This window comes from Elephantulus edwardii, unplaced genomic scaffold (genome assembly GCF_000299155.1).
Source record: "Elephantulus edwardii isolate Elephantulus edwardi_28Jun2011 unplaced genomic scaffold, EleEdw1.0 scaffold00139, whole genome shotgun sequence".
Taxonomy (NCBI): domain Eukaryota; kingdom Metazoa; phylum Chordata; class Mammalia; order Macroscelidea; family Macroscelididae; genus Elephantulus; species Elephantulus edwardii.
Genome location: NW_006399889.1, coordinates 5,932,309 through 5,952,136, shown reverse-complemented (window position 1 = coordinate 5,952,136; position 19,828 = coordinate 5,932,309). Strand labels below are relative to the sequence as shown.

The following is a 19,828-nucleotide window of genomic DNA, read 5'->3' as shown; positions in this document are numbered from 1 at the left end:
GAGGTGACCTTGCCCAGTGACGCCTCCTGCCCTCCCTCTTTGGCCGGGTTTTGCTGGTTCTCACCTGGAAAACGCCTGGAAGACTCCCACATTCTGTGGGATCACTTTTTAAAAAAAATAAATAAAAAGGAACAAATATGTATGTGTTCCAGTCAGTTGACCAAGTACTTACTTTCCATATTTGTTGGCCCATGAGCATGTCCAAGGATGCATCTTTTTCCTGAAACACCTCAAGTGGTATTTTATCAATTCCTAGAGTCTTAAATTTTGTCAATGCTTTCAGTGAAGCTTGGCCCTTTTCCTTCAGTACTTTTGATTCTTGATCATATGCACCTCCTGAAATGGTTTTGTGCCGACCAGTCTTTTTGGTACAATAATTGTATATTCCTGCCATCTTTTTTGATGCTTTCTGCATTACTCCAGATTTTGCTTATAGAATACTTCAATATCATATCTCGAGGCTTCAATTCGTTTTTCAGTGCTTTCAATTTGAGAAAGGCTGAACTTGTTCTTCCCTTTTGGTTTTCTAATTCAAGCTATTTGCATATTTCTATGTAATACCTTGCTTTATCTTCTTGAACTTCCCTTTGAAATCTATTCAGCTCTTTTACATAGGCATTCTTTTCCCTTGTTTTCTTTCCACTGTAAGTTTCAGAGTCTCTTCTGGCAAACGTTTTGCCCTTTTTTCTCTTTTGACCTTTTTGCTTTTTTCATGGATGATGTCCTTGATGTAATTCCACAATTCATCTGGTCTTAGGTCATATGTGTTCATTTTATCAAGCCTGTTCTTAAGATGATTTTTTAAATTCAGTTGGGAATTGATTCAAGGCCATATTTTTTTTTTTTAATGGAACACTTCTTGCTGATCTTCTCGGTATAGTTCCAGTTTTAGTATATGTGCTGCCGAAGCGAGCACTCAAGGCCATATTTTGAGTTTTGGGAGCAGAGTGGACTATTTGACATAAATCTCTTTCACAAATTTTGAATTTTATAATATGTCTTTTGGTGCTGTCATCACAGTCAACAGCTTTGGGGTTTACTTTGCCAAGCTTAAAGTCTATATGGGACTTTCTTGTCCATCAAAAAGTGAATATCCACATTTCTCGTAAGTTTCTCTTATTTTGCTATTAACTGTATTTCTTGTGAGATCTGTTAGTTTTGAACTTGATGGTGTTTAACGATCAATGACTAGAATTAGTCTAAGTGTCACCGTCCCGCCTACCTTTCAATATTTGTCAGCCTGTGTGAAAGACTTTCTTTTTTTAAAAAAGTAACCTCTAAGGCTATTCAAAGGGAATGACATTAAGAAAAATAGGGGTTTTAAAATGATAAATGATAGGAAAAATATTCTCCTAGATTTTGTTAAAGATAATTTTAAATGTAAGTCATTACAGAGAAAAAATGTGGGTTTTTTTTTTATTATATGTGGTAAATGAGATAAAAGAACTGAAAATTTCAAAGCTTTGTACATAGAGAATATATATGTTTTGAGGTATTATTGATATATTCATGAAGAAATTTTAATTTCATTATCTTTATGAACATTCAACGAGTTGCATTTGGAAAATTTGTTGTCAGGGACATCTCCATAGTATTGAGAAGCAATGCTGTCAGTCTGGAGACTAGGGTGTGCCTGATCCAGGCCATCATCTTTGCAATTATTTGTTATGCATCAGATAGCTGGACAGTGATTAAGGATGAAAGAAGAAGAATTGATACCTTTGAGTTGTGGTGCTGGAGAAGAGGCTTGAATATAACATGGACTGCCAAGAAAACAAATAAGTCTGTCTTGTAGAGGATGAGATCATGTTTCTCTTTGGAGGCTAGGATTTTGAAGCTGTCTCACATACTTTGGACACATGGCCAGGGTGGAGGGGCAGCACAGGAGAAGACGACCTTGAATGAGATGTATTGATACAGTTACTGGGGAAATGGGTTTAGGTGTGTTGGAGTCAGTGAGACAGGCTCAGGACAGGGCAGGCTTCAGAGCTGTTATGCTTAGGATTGCAGTGGGTGGCAGGCAGTTTGACGGCACATAACAACAGCAACAACATATGAAAAAACAACTAAACTTCAATTTTGGAGTAAATTATATTATATAAATAATAAAAAATATGCTGATCAAAATAAGAGAGTGGGATTGTAGAACATTGACACCCCTTTGTGATTTCTGCCTTTCATACTTGGCTCTTAAGCTTGTAGTACTTAAGAAGTGACCCTGAAGTACTTCTAGTAGTTAAGAAGTGTGCTATGTATAGGCAGCTTACTACAGTAAAGTGAATACTACAGTAGAGTATTACATAATTTTATAATTTGTTTAGGAGGTCTGATGGCTTAGTGGTAAGTACTTGTGTTGGCCAACCCAAAGTTACCTAGTTTAGAACTCCCAGCTGCTCTGCAGGAGAAAGATGGGTAATCTCTTCAGGCAGTTTACTGCATCCAAAAACAACTAAAGGTCAGCTACGATTCGGTTTCGACTTGATGGTACAAAGCAACAACATACTCTATAATTGCTTCATATACATCTGATGACTTACTAGGTAGATCATTACATTGCCAACCCAAAGAAGGACAGTTCGAATCCATTAGTTGCTCATCGGGGGGAAAAAAAAGATGAACTCTTTCCTCCTGAGTGATTTATTGCCTCTCAAAACCCACTAGAGGATCAATTATGAGTCTGTTCTGACTCAACAGCAATGGGTAAATGAGATGTATCTGAAAGTTGGACAATGGGTAAGGATGCCTGAAGAATTGATGCCTTTGAATTGTGATGTTGCTGAAGAGTTAGTGTGTCTGTGGACTGCTGATAAAATACGGAAGTCTGTCTTGGAGGAAGAACAACCAAAGGCAAGAATGGTGAAACTTTGTCTCATGTACTTTGAGAATGCTGTCTGAGGTTGCCAGTCCTTGGGAAAATACCTTTACCATTCTGGTAAAGACAGAGAGGTCAGTGAAAGAGAGAATGACACTGGGTGAGCTAGAATGACTCAGTGACTAACAGTAGGCTTGAGCTTGTAGTAGTTCAAGGGTGGCGCAGGTTTCTGTTGTTTATAAGTCACTGTGTGTTGTAGTCCACTTCATAGCACCTAACAACAGTCACAACAAATAGTAAACCTATTAAAGAGCTCTAGTATAGTGTGTATTGTACTGGACTGATAACCAAAAGATCAGCAGTTTGAATCTACCAGCCACTCCTCCAAAGAAAGATTTACAGCCTTGGAAACTCAACGGAAATAACTCAGTAGTAGTTGGTTAGTGGGTATAGTCTATTAGTGTTATGATAAAGTTTGAAATACTGTGAGAATTCCCAAAATGTGACACCAGCTGTGAAATGAGCACATACTGTTGGAATAAAAATAGTTCTAGATTTGCTCAAGGCAGAGTTGCCACAAAACTTTACTTTGCAAAGGAGGCACGATCTGCAATGAGAAGTAAAGCAGAGAGCAGTAAAGCGAGGTGTGCTTGTATACAGAGTGTCTAAGTACGTGTGCTGTGTTTTGAGTGTGACATCTTCTAACTCTTTTTCATCAACTACAGCATGAATAGGCTGAACACCTTGCCCCGAGGATTTGGCTCGCTACCAGCCCTTGAGGTCCTTGACTTGACTTACAACAACTTGAATGAAAATTCTCTTCCAGGAAACTTCTTCTACCTTAGTAAGAAACTTTTTAATTCTATAAATCTCCTTTAAGTGGTACTTTGTGTTCTCAAAGTAAAATTTATTTGCCTGGGCCCAAACTCCAAGAGAAATTATTAGACATACTTTTTTTCTTTACTGATTCCTTTTGAATATTCCTTCACAGCTCAGCAATATGTACATTTGATATATCATTATCTGACACCTTTGGGCTGAAGTGGACTTAGTCATGTCATATTAACTGTTGAATAGAGATTATATACCTAAATGAGATGAAGTTTTACATTTAGCTGAGAAACTTGACTTTCTTTTTTTAAAGAGTGTGCCAAAAAATTAATTCTCTGCAAGTTACTGTTGACTTTTTGTGGAACATTTACTCAAAGATATTTCAATCAGTTGTATATAGAAATATCCAATAATAAACTGCTAACCAAATGAAAAACAAAAACAAAACAAAGCAAAAACCCAACCAAATTCAACTTGTATTCTTGTTTTGTGTCCTTTAGAAAAGATTTATTGAAGTAGTTTATTTTGTCTAGTATACAACTATATATAAATGCACACACTTTATCCTTTCATATGCAAATAAATTCCTTACTCAAAAAACTGAACCCATGTTTTAGAAAGCTTTATGAAGTTGTTTCTTTCCTTACATAAGTCTTCTAGTTCTCCAAATGTAACATGTGACATGTGTGGATGCCTGAAATTCTGAATTTTTAAACTAGTTTCTGAAATTTCATTTTTTTTTTTTTTTTTTTAGAATTTTTAAACTAGTTTCTGAAATTTCATTTTTTTTTTTCTCTTACATTTCATTTTTCCTGCATACACACTGCCTCTTTGAAACTTTCTCAAGCATGGGAAACCAATTCTTAAGTGTTTTGTTGAACCACATGATTTAATTTCTGGTTGAGGAAATTGGTTTTGTTAAATACTTTAGCATATGTTTCTGTGAAATTTAGAAATATTACACTATATAGTTAACCACCTGAAAACAAACTGAACAGAAAAAGAGTTAACACTCCTCCTGTTTAGTTGTTGATACCAAGGTGCTTTAAGACATTACCTTCAATAATTAGAGTCATGTTGTCATTTTGTGGTATTATTAACAAAATAGCTGATTACTACAGTTCCCTTTATGTTACATTTTATGCTATTAATGCCATGTCATTATTTTATCCCATCATTTTCATTCCTTCTTGCCCCTTGAGGCTGTGAAAACCAGTAATTAAACTGATTATAGCTCCTACCAATGGAAAGCTGTTTGTTTGTTTACACACACACACACACACACTCTCTCTCTCTCTCTCTCTCTCTCTCTGCCATTTTATTTACATGAAAATACCCTTTTTCTCTTGGCATTGACATAAGTGACACAGTGATTGTTTTAGTTTGCATGCAAATGAAGTAATAAATGTGAATGGGAAATAATAGAGGAAAATAGCTATCTTTTCTGAGAGCCAAACTCTCAGAAAACTTTGTGCCAAAACCTGCTCCTGCCCACAATTGTTAATTGTGTCAGTCTCCTTGGATATAGATGTTTTCCTGAACATACCAGCCATACAATAAGCCAGTAAATCTAAGTTTGACCTGCTTGTTATTATTGTGAGCCCTAGGTGTGTCACAGGCTTTTCACCAAGGCAGGGTTATTAATCAAAGCTGACTCCCTGGTATCGATCAGACCTCAAATGGTTGGGTTCCATGCCACCTTGTTTATATATTGCTGTTTAATTTGCAGCCACCCTGCGTGCACTCTATCTAAGTGACAACGATTTTGAAATCCTGCCGCCAGATATTGGGAAGCTCACAAAGTTGCAGATAGTAAGTAATTTATCTAAATTCTTAGAAAATCAATTCACTCTTGCAGCGCCTTGTAGGAGTAGAATCAAGTCCATTTGAGAAGGAGTAAGTTTTGTTTTGCAGGAATAAACCACTGCTCCCGATACAGTTTCTTGTTTATCTGTAGACACTTATAAATAAATTGAAAGGATTGAGTCTTAAAAGACGAGAGGGCATAGAAGGGAATAGAGATTCTGTTGAGTACCTCTTAATGTGAAAATTGTTTTGACAACACCTTGTTTTCTTATATTTAGCTCAGCCTTAGGGATAACGACCTGATCTCACTGCCTAAGGAAATTGGGGAGCTTACTCAGCTTAAGGAGCTCCACATTCAGGGGAACCGCCTGACCGTTCTGCCCCCAGAACTAGGTAAGGTTGCTGATGAATGAACTTGGTTCTTTGTTTCATTAATAATAATTATCCAAGTGCAGCATTTTTTAAGCAGCTCTCTCTCTTAGTAAATACTAACCACCAGGACACTCAATTCTAATCATTTCGAGTACCATTTGTCCCTGACCAGCATTCGGCTGTTATGGATTTGACCTGGAGTGATGCTAGGCATGGCAGCCGCTGTCTCAGAAGCTTGGTGCTGATGCCAGATGACACATCAGCTGCCTGCATGGTGTAGTGGGATAGCTGGGCATTGCTGGTTAGGGCATAATGGCTCTTCCTTTACCATCTGAATGATGTTGATTCAGCAGTCTGGATCCTAGTTATCATAACCATTAGAAATAAAATATCAAGTCATCACCCTTTTTTTTTCTTTTTATCTCTTTTCAAGGCTTTTATTAAATAGTTAAACATATTTGGTACAACTATTTGAAAGTACCTTTCATTCATAAATTTGACTCTTTACTAATGCTATCTCCAATGATAAATATTAAATGAATTATAATTGAAACTCTCCTTTAAGCAACATTTTGAGAAATAAAAAATATCAAATTCATTTTATTGGATCTATAGTATCTACAGTCAATTCCCATGAAAGCCCTAGTTAAGCAATAAAACACTATTTTGTATTGAATAAATCTGCTATAAAGACCTCTTCAAAAAGTTAAAAAGAAGCAAAGATAACCATTTTGAAAAATGAAATGACTGTGAACCAAACCACAGCCTATTTACATGCAAAAGTTGAACGACAACTATAGAAGACTAATGAAGTAATGCTGTTAAATTATGGTTGGGGAAGATTAAGAGCTGCCAGAGGGATGAACAAATCTGTGTTGGAGGAAATAGAGCCAGAATGCACTTTAGAAGCAAGACTAGTAAAGCTTCCTGTCATACACTTCAGATGTGTTATCAAGAGGCGCCAGTCCCTAGAAAGAAACTCACAGTTGATAAAGTGGAGGGTCATCAAAAAAGAGGAATACCCTCAGTGAGAAACATTGACAGCCGCTGCAGCAGTGAATTCAGACACAGCAACTGTTTAACCATTGTTAAAATGGTGGAGGACTAGCCAGTGTTTTGTTATATATTGTACTGTTGCTGTGAGTTGAAACTGATTCAGAACCACGTACCAGCAACACTCTCCATGGCACAGTCCTTGGGTACTGCAAATGATTCATGCACTTGACTGGTAAAAATACAGGTTGAAAGCTCACATCTGCCCCACTGTACCTTGGAAGAAAGTCTTATCAATCTACTTATAAAAGACAAGGCACTAAAAATCCTTTGCTGCTCAGTTTTACGCTGATACTTATGAGGTCTCTGTGAATCAGAATTCACTCTCGCAGTTAGTGATGAGTGGGTGGAGGGACGGCGCAAGAGGGGAAGACCCTCTATGAGGTGGATTGATTCAGTGACTGGGGTAATCGGGATGGGTGTGTCAGAGGCAGTGCGATTGGCACAGGATAGAGCAAGGTTTAGGGCTGTTGTACATAGGGTTGCTATGAGTTGCAAGCGACTCGACAGCACATGACAACAACAACTTGTCGGTAAGAAGGCGAGCTGAAATCTCAAAGGCACACAACTTGAATCTACCAGCTGCTCTGTGGGAGAAGGATGGGCAGTGTCATATTGTTTGATTATTTGCCTCTGAAAACTCACTGGAGGATCAACTACAGGTTGGTTTTAACTCAAAGGCACACAACAACAACAACAATGCCTTAGTACCAGCAGTCAGGAGATCAGGAGATGTGTTGCGCTTGGAAAGTCTGTGGTCAGGAACCTCTTCAAATTGTTGAGGAGTGATGATGTCAAATTGAGGACTAAGGTGCACCTGATTCAGACCATGGTCTTTTCAGTCACTCGCTGTGCATCTGAGAGCTGGCCAGTGAGTAAGGACAACAGAAGAATTGATGCCTTTGTACTATGATGTTGGATAAGAATGATGAATATCTCATGGATTGCCAAAAGACTAACAGATGTGTCTTGGAGAAGGTGCAGCCAGAGTGCTTCTTAGAGGCAAAGATGCTGAAGCTTTGTCTCACATACTTTGGTTGTGTTGTTAGATTATTCCTTGAGAAGGGCATCATACTTGGGAAGGTGAGGGGTAGAGCAAAAGAGGAAGACCGTCAACCAAGTCGGTTGACATAGGGACTGCAGGAATGGACTCAAGGGTGTCAGAGATGATGAGGATGGCACAGGATAGCACAGTTTGAGATGTGTTGTTCATAAGGTTGCTATGAGTCATATTTGACTTTACGACATCTAACAAAAACAACCACACCCCTCCTGGCAGCTGAATTTTAATACTCATTTTCAACAGCTGTTTGGCCCACTTGGGTTTATGCCTCCTTTGGAAATAACTTAAAACTAGTTATTTTATTAATAAGTTATGTTGTCCTTCCCAAAAGTCTTGTAAGTATGCATTTTTCCCCCTCAGACACAGTGTTCCCCAGTCCTTTTAACCACAGTCAATTCTGTCTTTTCTCAAACTGACCTTGCTTCCTCCAGAATATGGTAATTTTGAAGAACATATCTATAAATGTATGTTATTTGAAGAAGCCATTACTAACATGGCTCTGGTGGTTTTAAAGAGACAGAAGGTAAGCATATAAAAGCAGGAGTGTTTTCATATTGTTTGCCGCTATATCTCCAGAGCCCGAGGAATGCTGGCTGTGTAGAGAATTTCACCTTGGGATGGCTTAGTGGTAAAGAGGTGAGCTGCCAACTCAAAGGCACACTGTTGAATCCACCAGCTGTTCCATGGGGGAAAGAGGGCCAGTCTCCTCCTGTGTGATTTACAGCCTCTGAAAACCCACGGGAGGGTAGGCTGTGAGTCAGTTCTGCCTCCACACTATACAAGAACAATCAAAAGGTTAACAGTTGGGATCCACCAGTCCCGTCCTAGAAAGAAAGATGAACCAACTCTTTTTATAAGTATTTTCTTGCCTCAGAAGCCTCAGTGAGGGTCATCATAAATTCGAAGCAGTATGGCAGAGGCTTATCTCCAGGAAATGCTTACTAAGTGAATTAGTGAAACTAAGAGCTCAGATAGCAAGAGATTAACAAGGTTGATGAGTAGGCAGAGTTCATCTAGAGCTTGCTGTCCAGTATGGAAGTCACAAGCTACATATAACTCTTTTACATTTTCAGTGTATAAAAAAACTTGCTTCCTCAGGTGCACAAATGAATTGGTGATTACCTTATAGGAAAGTGCACATGTGACTAGTGATTACCTGATGGGAAAGCACAGATAAAGAACATTTCTGTCAGCACAAAAAGGTCTTTTTGGAAGAGCCAGTGTCAGATTTAAGTTTCCTTTAGGTTAAACTATAAAAGCATTCACAAGAGTAATAAATGTAAAGTCTCACCTTTCCCTTCTACCTCCCCCACCGCCACCTTTCCCATGTCTTGTAGCTCCTTTGTTGGTATAAAAGGGCTGCAGAAACTTGAGCTTTCTCTGATCTTAAGGACTGAGGGTTAGTTCAGCACCTTCTCTTTACTCAGTTAAAAGCATTGGATTCTTGCTTTGGAAAAAGTGAAGAGTACAAGAAGAACACACGATCAGGAAAAGCAGTTTACAAAATGTTTTGTTTGGGTATTTTTAGTTTACAAAATTTTTATGGCAAAATCTGTTTGGCAGAGAAAGATTTTTGTAAAGAGATTGCTATTATGTGTGTGCATAAGTAATAACCTAGAGAATTTGCAAAATACACATATTTGCTTCCCTTGCTGAACTACGGAATCATAGTCTCCATGTGTGAAACAGATTCTTGTGCAATTTGCTAAAGTCCAGGAAGTGATTAAAATAATTTCTTTGAAAAATACATAATTTGTCTTGGGCATATCTAAGGATTTAAAAAATCTTACTCACTGCTTATCCTTTTTAGATGCTGCATTTACATATTTCTCTAACATTTCTATAATTCCTTTTAATACCAAATTACATCTGATTTTATGGGGTTTTTTTACATCTGATTTTATTTGTATACTTAGATACATAGATAGATAGACACACAGACAGACAGATTGATCTATATTTATATTTGAAGCTCTAGTGGCCTAGTGTTAAGGAGCAGTGCTGCCATCCTAAAGGTATATGGTTTGAATCTACCAGCTTCTCCTTGGAAGAAAGATGAGCAATCTCCTGCCATGTTTTTTACAGCTTCTGAGAACCTGCTAGAGGGTCAGGTCTAAATCAGTTCACAACAGCAACTACACACACATACATATACACAAATACACATACTGATATTGTTTCCTGTTCATCTGCAGAAGACATGCTTAAATATATACATAGTCATATATATATTTATATCCAGAGAAAGAGATACAGTCATTTATTTATTCAGGAGTAGACAAATCTACTATATATATAGATAGATTATATATTTATAGTCATTCATTTAATCAGGAATAGACTTGAGTAGAAAGCCTGTAAATCATTTTAATTGTACTGCTCCTATGTAGGAAAGCTTAGACTCAACATCTGCCTAGTGGCAATTTTCTCTAATTACAGGCAAACACGTCCTGCTTTTGTAGGCATTTCCAACTGATAGCAACGGGAGAAAACTCAGCCCAGTCCTTCCTGCACCGTCCTCACAATAGCTTGGAAATACTTATCTGAAAACATACTAAAATCCTGGGAGATTCTGTTTCAGATCTAAACTTCATACGAAAACAAAATACATCTACTTCTCACTTGTTGACTGTCTTGTTATCTGATGTTTTACATTTAGGACCATGGTAGGTGAGACAAGAGTAACGTTGGCTTTGGATGAAGTTAAATGTCACGCTGTCAGTGTTTAGTGGTTTGGCAGTCATACAGTGGCGTACTCCTACTGCATCTCGCGCTCTGATAGCGTCATCTTCCACTTTAACATATGTCATTTTTCACATAATGACCTGGTCTTGGAACCTAATTATGTTGATAAGTGAGGAGTAAGTATATATTATTTATTTTTGCATTGCAATTTTTTAAATGGTATAATTAAAATAATTCAACTACATTCTGTTTTACTTCTGTACATTGTGAATTCCCCTTCCCCCTTTCACGTTGTATTTCATACAGTCATTCTCATACATTGTGGTTTTGTTGTTTAAATAAAATTTTTCTTTTATTCTGGTTTGCTTATAAAGTTCATATACATTGTTCACACTGGATCTTTCCCGTTTCCTTTACCCATCCTTCCCTTTACTCATCAAATTGTGCGGCCCTATGATTAACTCCCTGCCTTTCCTCACCCCTCTGCTCTTACTCTCCCTCACTTGGATCCTCTTGCATGTTTTACTAGTCATCTGTTTCTGCAATAATGTGAGTTCACTTAGAATTATGCTTTCTAGTCCCTCTCATGTTATGTAATGATTTTCAAAATCATTGCTCCTGCTTGCTGTGTAGTATTCCATCATCTGAATATACCACACTTTCTTAATCCATTCGATTGTGGTGGGACATTTGAGCTGTTTCTATGGTCTTGTGATAGTGAAAAATGCTGCTATGAACACTGGTGTACAAATTTCCATTTGTGTCTCATTTCTAATTTTCTCAGGGTATATTTTTAAAGCCAGGAATAATATAATAGCATACAACAAAATTAATCTCACATACTTGGGGCGTGTTGCTAGTAGAGGCTCTTTCTTGGCAAGAAACGTTATGTCTGGAAACGTGGAAGGCCAGCAAGGGAGAGGAAGACCCTCAACCAGCTGGACTGACCGCAGCAGTCGGCTCGATGTGTCAGAGATTGTAAGGCTAGCACAGGACAAGGTTCAGCTATTGTTCATAGGGTCACTACAAGTCATACCGCAGTGGCACCTAACAACAACAATGTTTATTAAGAAGGAGCCTTGGGAGCTCAGTAGTTAAATTCTTAGCTATTAGCAGAAAGGTTGCCCCATGAGAGAAAAGACCTATAAAGATTACAGCCTGTAAAGTTACTGCAAGTCAGAATGGGCTCAAAACCACACAACAGTAGCATGTTTATTAGGTCCTGCTCTGCCAAGGCTTTATAAGAAATGTCTCACATGTTGCATTTGTAATTGTTTTAAGAAATGAGAGGAATTTTTAGAAGTGAGGCCATTGAAGGTGGTTGGTGATGGAGGTGAGATTTAAACCTATGTAGTCTGTCCCCTCAATCCAGGTTCCTATCTACTTTGGATTAGTGCTTTCAAACATAGTGCCTGCTAACCACCATTGCTTTACAGTTAGGGACAGGAGAAGTGATCCGCTGTGGCGAGTTGCATGGGTGTTTGTGAGAAGCAGGGTTACAGTGTTGTTGTTAGATGCTGCCATGTTCATTGTGACTGATAAGAGCAACGTATGATAGAGGAGATCTTTCCCTTAGGGTTTTTTAGGCTTTAATGTTCATGAAAGCAGATTACTGTATTTTTCTCTCAAGGAGCCACTGTGTGTATTCCAGCCACCAGCATTTGAGTTAATGGATGAGCAGTTAACCATTGTGCCACCAGGGCTCTTTCCCTCAAAAACCCACTGCTGTGTAGGCGACGCCAACTCATAGTGATTGAGTTTCTGAGTCTGTAAATATTTGCAGAGGGAGACTACATATCTTTCTTCTGGTGGGTTTGAACTACCAGTGTTTTGGTTAGCAACCTTTTAGGTTACATGCTACACTACACACTACCAGGACTAATGTGGCCATGATTACCTCTACTGTCTGAATTGCTGTTCTCGTCCAGGACACTTGAGTTTTTCCCATGACTCACTCCTGTCAGTCAACATTTGTCTCCTGTTTGTGTGAGTTGACTATTCTGGGATGGTCACCAGGGATCAAGGGATCACCTGGCAGCCAGTTTTACCTGGTAAAGTATGGACACACTTGAAGCTTATTAAACCTGTTATAAATCTGTTGGCTGCCATTTTGCATCTGGGTACATTTGAAAGTGTGGATAATGATCTCTTCCCTTTATATTTTTCACATATCAGAATAAGCAAGAGAAATACTTTGAGATTGCCTTTAAAAACAAATTTGAAATTTATTAAATTGAAGCCATGTTGGTAAGAGTATGTCAGCCAAGCAAAGGGACTCCAGATAGGTTCTGACTTGTTAGTATCTAAGCATGTACAGAAATACAACAGGACTTAGTTGGAGTTTTGTTTGTGTTATTTTGGTTTTTTTTAAAAAAAAAATTCATGTCATGCCAATTTGTGCGCACATACTTTTTTTGGGGGTGGGGTGGGGCAGATGCCTTTATTGATCTGGCCAGCATGGTGTCAGGAGTGGGCTCAGGCAAGTTCTGCCTGCATGGCTCCTGCCTCCCCTCTCCTGGAAGCTCACCCTGCATCCCTAGGAGAGAGCAGTGTCCTGCGGAGGAGCCAGGGTCAGAAATAGAGGGCTGGGATCTGTGAGGAACTCAGGGCCATGTACAAAGAGTGCAGTGATGAGGTCAACTGGCTGGTGTCCACCAGGGCAGAACAGAGGCTCCCCTTCCACAGGAGCCTGTGAGGGGTCCCATGGGGGGCTTTCTCCTCATGGCCACCTACTGGGCCCTGCATGCCATCAGCATCTCCTGGATGTTGTCCTCCGCCTCCTTCACACTCTATTCAGGGTAGGATTTCTCCTGTTCCAGTTCTTTAATTTTTTTTCTTCTGCTATTTTCTGTTTTTCTAACAGCTGGTTGTGAATTACCTCCTTTGAAGAATAAACATTCTTCCTACGCCTTCATACATGTTAGTTTCATCCACCAAAGTCATGATCTCTGTATCTGTAAGATGTTCATGTTTTTTTGTTCTGGTTAGCTGTTCAATCTGTTTGTCTGCAAGCTTCACTTTCTGTTGCGTGTCAACTCCAGATCCACGGGGGGCGCCATCTTGGTTTCCCGCACATACTTTTAAAACAAACTTTTTAAAAAACAAATTTGTACTGGTTTACTTACAAAGTTTGTATACATTGTTGTTCACACTAGATCTTTTGTTTTCTTTTTCATTCACATTGTTTCTTATGATCATTCCTATACATTGTGTCTTATAAAATTAATCACCATTAATCAGTGCCGCCTGGGAGCAGGAGCGGCATCCACTTCTGAAATGGCTTGCCTCCAGAAACTCTATGTACGAACAGTACTCAGGCTGTTCTTTCATAGGGTCGCTATGAGTCGTCTACGATTCGACGGCTTCAAACAACAACAACAGTCAGTGCCCACATTACCTCATCTTTTAATTTAATTTTATTTTTTTTTTAGGTTTGGATCAATCTATTGAAACATACAAGGTGCTAGCAGAGATACCATTCAGTGGTGTGTTACATCTTAATTTTAAAGTTATAAATACACGTATCATAAGCCTTTGGCCAAAACAAATGAAGAGTCATTTTGCACATTCATTACAGACCAGTAGGAACTGGATTTTGAACATTAAAAATATCAAGTCACTGAATTAACAGCAGCAACCCCTACTAATCTAGAATCCCACTGAGTTGAAGGTAGAGGTGCCCTGGCAGAGCTAGTCATTTGTTAGAGCAATCAGAAGAGGTGAGGGCAGGCACACTCATCAGCAGCTACGGCATTTCTGGCAGGGCAGGAGGGCTGAGAGGTGAGGTGAGCATGTCCCAGAGACAACAGCAACAGAGGGCAGTCCAGCAGGCTGTGAGGCAGGTGGAGGAGCCCAGGTCATCCCTTCTTTGGTTGTCTACCACATACACTGTGGTTTTAGGAGGTCCCTGAGGTCCACCCTGCCAGCCATATTGTGGGTATCCTTGGTAGGGATATCCCTGAGGAGGTGGATAGGGTCCCCCCACTAGGTCCTGGAGGGTAGGCCTCGGGCCCCATTGGTTGTGGTAGATAAGGTGGATATGGGGCCGATGGACTGGGGCCCGGATACGGTGGAGGGTTCCAAACTGTACCTCCTCTCTCTACGAACTGGATGGATGCTGGTTCAGTACGGGCTGGACGGAAGGTTATTTTATTTTTTATTATTTTTGTGTATGTGTACTGTCAAATCGGATCTGACTGGTATAGGAAGAGTTTGCCTCTCCTTTTCCAGCAGAGCATCTAGTAGATTTAAACCACATACCTCTGGGATTGAATTACCTTATCTTTTCAGAATGATATTTCCTAATTCCTTCATCCCCTCGTCCCTCCACCTACCAAACTCTGCAACTCTGTGATTTTTTTCCCCCATTTCCCCTCATCAGTTGGAGTTTTTAATACGTAATTGTGCTGTTTTCCCTTTATTGGGTATTCTTGAATGTTTTCCTTTACCTGTTATATCTGGTTGCTTTCATGTTAATCAATATCACTATAGAGAGTAAAGTGTAAATTGAGTCTGTCATTCACCTATTTATGTATTCATTCATTCTGAAGATCAGGTCTTATCTCTAAGGAGCTTATATAGCCAATATCATAAAATTCATGAGCCCCTACTCCGTATTTTAGTTGCTGGAAATATAACAAGAACCAGAACATCCGTTTCAGGGATGACGTAGTGTGATTAGAAAATCAGTCAATAATATGTTCACATTGCTGCCGAGTAGATCTCACCTCTTAGCAAACCTGTAGGGCACAGCAGAGTTTTCTGAGGATATAAATCTTTATAGACAGAGTACCTCATCTCTCTCCTGCTGAACTGCTGGGAGGTTTGAACCACTGACTCTTCTGTTTGCAGCCCAAGACTTAAACCACTGCTCCACCAGGACTTTTCCAACCAAGATAGCTTCATGTTATATAATTTAGGTTTTCTGCCTAATTTCTATTATTTGTTAAAAATGAAACATGGTCTCTCTAATTTGCTTAAGGAGCATCAGTGAATTTGCCTTGTTTTCTATTTTTCATCATTATTTTATTGATGTGTCTGTCTTAGACTGGTCAATTAAGTGCTGACATGGGATGCTATCCCTGGGAGGCAAACTATGGAGCTGAGTGACCTAAATTGGATTCCTGTTTTTACAAATGACCAGTGATCCTGAGTGAATCATTTGAAAATTAAAACTAGTTGTCTTAAAGCCAGCGTTAACTGATGGCTACACCATGTGTGTCAAAGTACAGCTATGCACCATAGAATTTTCAGTGGCTGAATTTTTGATGTTAGATTGCCAGGCCTTTCCTCTGTGGCAGCTTTGGGAGCCTCTGACCTCCAACATTTTGTGTAGTAGCTGAGTGCATTAAGTATTTGTACCCCAAAGAAACCTGAGTGACTTCAGTCTGGAGACTAAGGTACGCCTGATCCAGGCCATAGTCTTTGCAATTACTTGCTATGCTTCAGAAAGTCAGACAGTGATTAGGGATGATAGAAAGAGAATTGATGCCTTTGAGCTGTGGTGCTGCAGAAGAGTATTGAATATACTATGGACTGCTAGGAGAACAAAGAGGTTTGTCCTGGAGAGGGTGAAACCAGGCTGCTTATTGGAGGCAAGAATTCTGAAGCTGCGTCTGACATACTTTAGGCATGTTACAAGGAGGGACCAATTCTTGGAGAGGGACATCATTCTTGGGAGGCTAGAGGGACAGTACAGGAGACTAAGACCCTCCATGAGGTGGATTGACTCAGTGTCTAGGGTAATGGGATAGGTGTGTTGTGTTGTGTGTTGAGCCAACCTTATAGTTGGCTCAGGATACAGCAGGGTTCAGAGTTGTTGTACATAGAGTTGCTATGAATTGCAAGCAACTCTTTGGTACATAACAATGCAGCAACATCATATCAGTATCTATCAGAAGGAGCTGACCCTTTTCCAGTTGCAGTAGATGTTGCAGCTCCCAGGATCACCACCAGAACCTCTCTTACAATTTCAGATTTCTGGTGAAATAAAAATGAAGAAATTACAAGATATAGTTATACAATGTTTTATCTATTTTGGTTGTTATGTGCCATAGAGTTGCCTGCGACCCATAGCAACCCCGTGTACAACAGCCCTAAACCCTGCTCTATCTCATGCCAATCTTATTGTCTCTGATACACCTACCCCTCCAATACCCCAGTCACTGAATCAATCCATCTCATTGAGGTCTACCTCTTCTGTGCTGTCTCTTCCAAGCATGACATCCCTCTCTACGGACTGATCCCGCCTTGCAACATGTCCAGAGTTTTGTCAGATGAAACTTCAGTATCCTTGCCTGTAAGGAGCAGCCTGACTTCACTTGCACCAGCAGGAAGGAGGCCAAGGACCTAAGACTGAATGGCCAGAGAGACTTGCCTTCCAGCACAGCTGAGTAGAGAAGCTGTCTCTTTTGTTTACCTTCAAAAATTAATGTTTTAATGCTTACACAGAGCAGTATAACATAATTATTCTCCTATTTTCTGGATAACGCAAGCATTTGTGAAATTTAATCTGTGGAATGCTGATGCTAGTGTAGTCTGAATAATGGTCCACAGATTTGAAGTTGTATGGTAAACAGTCTCATTTCAAACTCACTCACAGAGATCAAGAATGTGCATTGGAGACTTTCTTGAAGGTGCCCGTGAGTCTAGTTCTCATGTCCCCATTCTTGTTCCTTTCACTGAACACTCTATGTTCATTTCACTTGCTGTTGGGTATCCTTGAGGAGCCCTTGGGTGACATAAAGGGTCAAGTGCTCAGCTCTTAAGTGAAAGGTAGTCAGTTTACATCCCCCTCCAGGAGCCTCAGAGGAAAGGCATGGTGATGTGCTTCCAGAAAACTAGCCATGACCACTCTGAAGCACATCTCTCCTCCACCATCCGTGAGGTTGCAGTGAGTCAGAATTATGTGATTGTGTAGCGTACTTTGTCTCAGTTATAGAATGTAGGCAAGAAAATTCTCCAACCCCTTTTTATAAAGACAGTGAAGACAAGATGTACAGAAAGATTATAATTTACCCAAAATTAGAGAATTGATGTAATTTATTAATAAACAGTTAGATTCTGAGTTTATAATTTCATTTCAAACCTAAATATTCCTCCCAAGACTATGTCAATAAATGTACTAATATTGAAGTGAAAAGAATGTATCATTTATTATTAGATGACAAATTGCTGCAATTCCCATTTACGTATCTTATTTTTTTTCTGAGGGGAAAAAATACAGAGAATAGAAAATCTTTACTAGACTGAATTTTGACTTAAATTATATTGCAAGCTCTTACATTTTATGTCTGTTTAGTATTCTATTTGTCATACTTCACAAAAATAATGTAGTATATTTTTCTTATTCCCATCATCTTAGTTAATAATAAAAAAATCACTCCCATCAACAGTCCTATGTGACATTTTTTAACAAGTTCCATTTAATATTTTCTGTTTTGCAGCTCTTTAGCCCAGAAAATGTTTTAAGTGTGGGTTTAAAAAAATGCTAAGTGAATTATATTTCTACCTGGTGAGTTATGCCTTTAAAGGGGGTGGGAAGTTGCAACACATAAAACGTTTCCATTCCATAATATAAATTTCAGGAAGCCCAGTGTCAGGTTCAGTGTGATTGAACACGCACATCAATCTGTGTTAGCACCAGCTGGTAAAGCAGGCTACGGTTTGCAGTGGGCTATCCTTTGATTTAATAGGGTCCTAAATGTATTCTAGCCCTGGGAGAAATGCTGGCAATACTGAGTCTACGTTTAATTTTTTTTATTATTATTATTCAAGAAGCATGTCTGTAAATACAGTTCCTATCACCTGAATGCATATATAATATCTTATATTTAGGTAGCATCTCCTATATATTATTTTAATCGTATATTAATAGATAAATAAAAATAAGGAATGCTGTACTGTGTGAGACCCAAATGGTATGTCAGGTTTGAAAAGGGAGTTTCTTCTGCGGAGCTGTGACTAGGGAAGGGCTAAAATGGTGAATGTGGTTCTTTATCTTATCAACACTAGAAATTTAGGGATGGACATAGAATGATGTCTTATGATAACCTATGTGGATCAGCATTTCTTACATATGTTTACTTAAAACTTTTTCAAGTTCATTTACATTTTCAACTAGGAATTCATTACATAGGCTGAAAACTATTGTACAAAGTATCTAACACTGCCCTTTGTTGAGTTTTAGAGAGTAGCCTTGTATTCTGCTTTTGGCAAACAATTCTCTACTTATTCTCAACATTTCTTTTGAGTTGTTTTATAGGCTCTGTACTCTGTCACATTCTGCAGTTCCTAATTTTAAAGGACTCTTCCAATTGGACAATTCTTATTTGTCTTTTCTTGATCATATTCTAACCTCTGGCCCCTGTGTATTCCCCGGTAATTTAGGGTATTTCTGTAATTCTGTGACTTTGGGGAGCAGTAGTAAATGGGATAGACTTAACTACCCCTCTACTCTTGAGGAACCATCTTGTGAAAGAAACAACTAAGCAAATAATTTGAAGATTTTTTTTTTAAAAAAGAAAGTTACTATTCCCATGTAGTAATTTAGAAGTAATTAAACTTAAACTGTTATCATTGAAATATGAACATTATTACTGGTCTAGAGGGACCAGTCCTTAGAATAATAGATTATACTGGGAAATGTGGTGAGTCAGAGAGAGGAAGACTCATCAAGCTGGATGGGCACTGTGACTGTAAAAATGGGCTCAAACGTATCACAGATCATGAGGCTGGTACACGTAGGGTCTCAGTGGGTCATAGTCAATTTGTCAGCATCTAACGATAACCAAAAACTGTGGAAAACTTCACTGTTAGCGTGCTTGTCCAAACCACCTTCATCTCTCAGTGGGTTCCTACAGCAATCCCAAAATTGGCTTCACCGCCTCTTACCTTGCTCACCTTAGTCCCTTCTTCACACATTTGTCAAGATGATTATATACAATGACAAATTTCAATATATCCCTTTTGGGGATAGACCTAGTTTGTTTGTTGTAGCTCATGTTTTTCTTACTACTCTTCCCTCGTCTCTCACCTGTGGTCCACACTCAGTGCCCACTTTTCTGTCCATCATGGTCTCTGCCCTTCACTGGAAAGTTCCATCGCCTGAATATTTACTGAGTTGATGCCTTCGGGTATCAGCCAATATGAAGAGCTTGCGGAAGTGTAAATCTCTGTTCCAGTAGTTCTCGTGCTGCTGTTTGCTA

The 19,828-nt window shown here is 39.0% G+C and overlaps 1 protein-coding gene and 1 pseudogene across 1 annotated transcript in view; one reads left to right on the top strand and one right to left on the bottom strand.

The window, feature by feature from the left end:
- RSU1 (Ras suppressor protein 1) overlaps positions 1-19,828 on the top strand; it is a 327,531-nt gene that overhangs the window by 86,304 nt on the left and 221,399 nt on the right. The window contains exons 4-6 of the mRNA XM_006894295.1: positions 3,538-3,656; positions 5,373-5,455; positions 5,728-5,842. Of these exons, the coding sequence (XP_006894357.1) occupies positions 3,538-3,656; positions 5,373-5,455; positions 5,728-5,842 (317 nt within the window). The remainder of the gene's footprint in view (positions 1-3,537; positions 3,657-5,372; positions 5,456-5,727; positions 5,843-19,828) is intronic.
- The window catches only part of LOC102861083, a 26,178-nt pseudogene continuing 20,717 nt past the window's right edge, over positions 14,368-19,828 (bottom strand).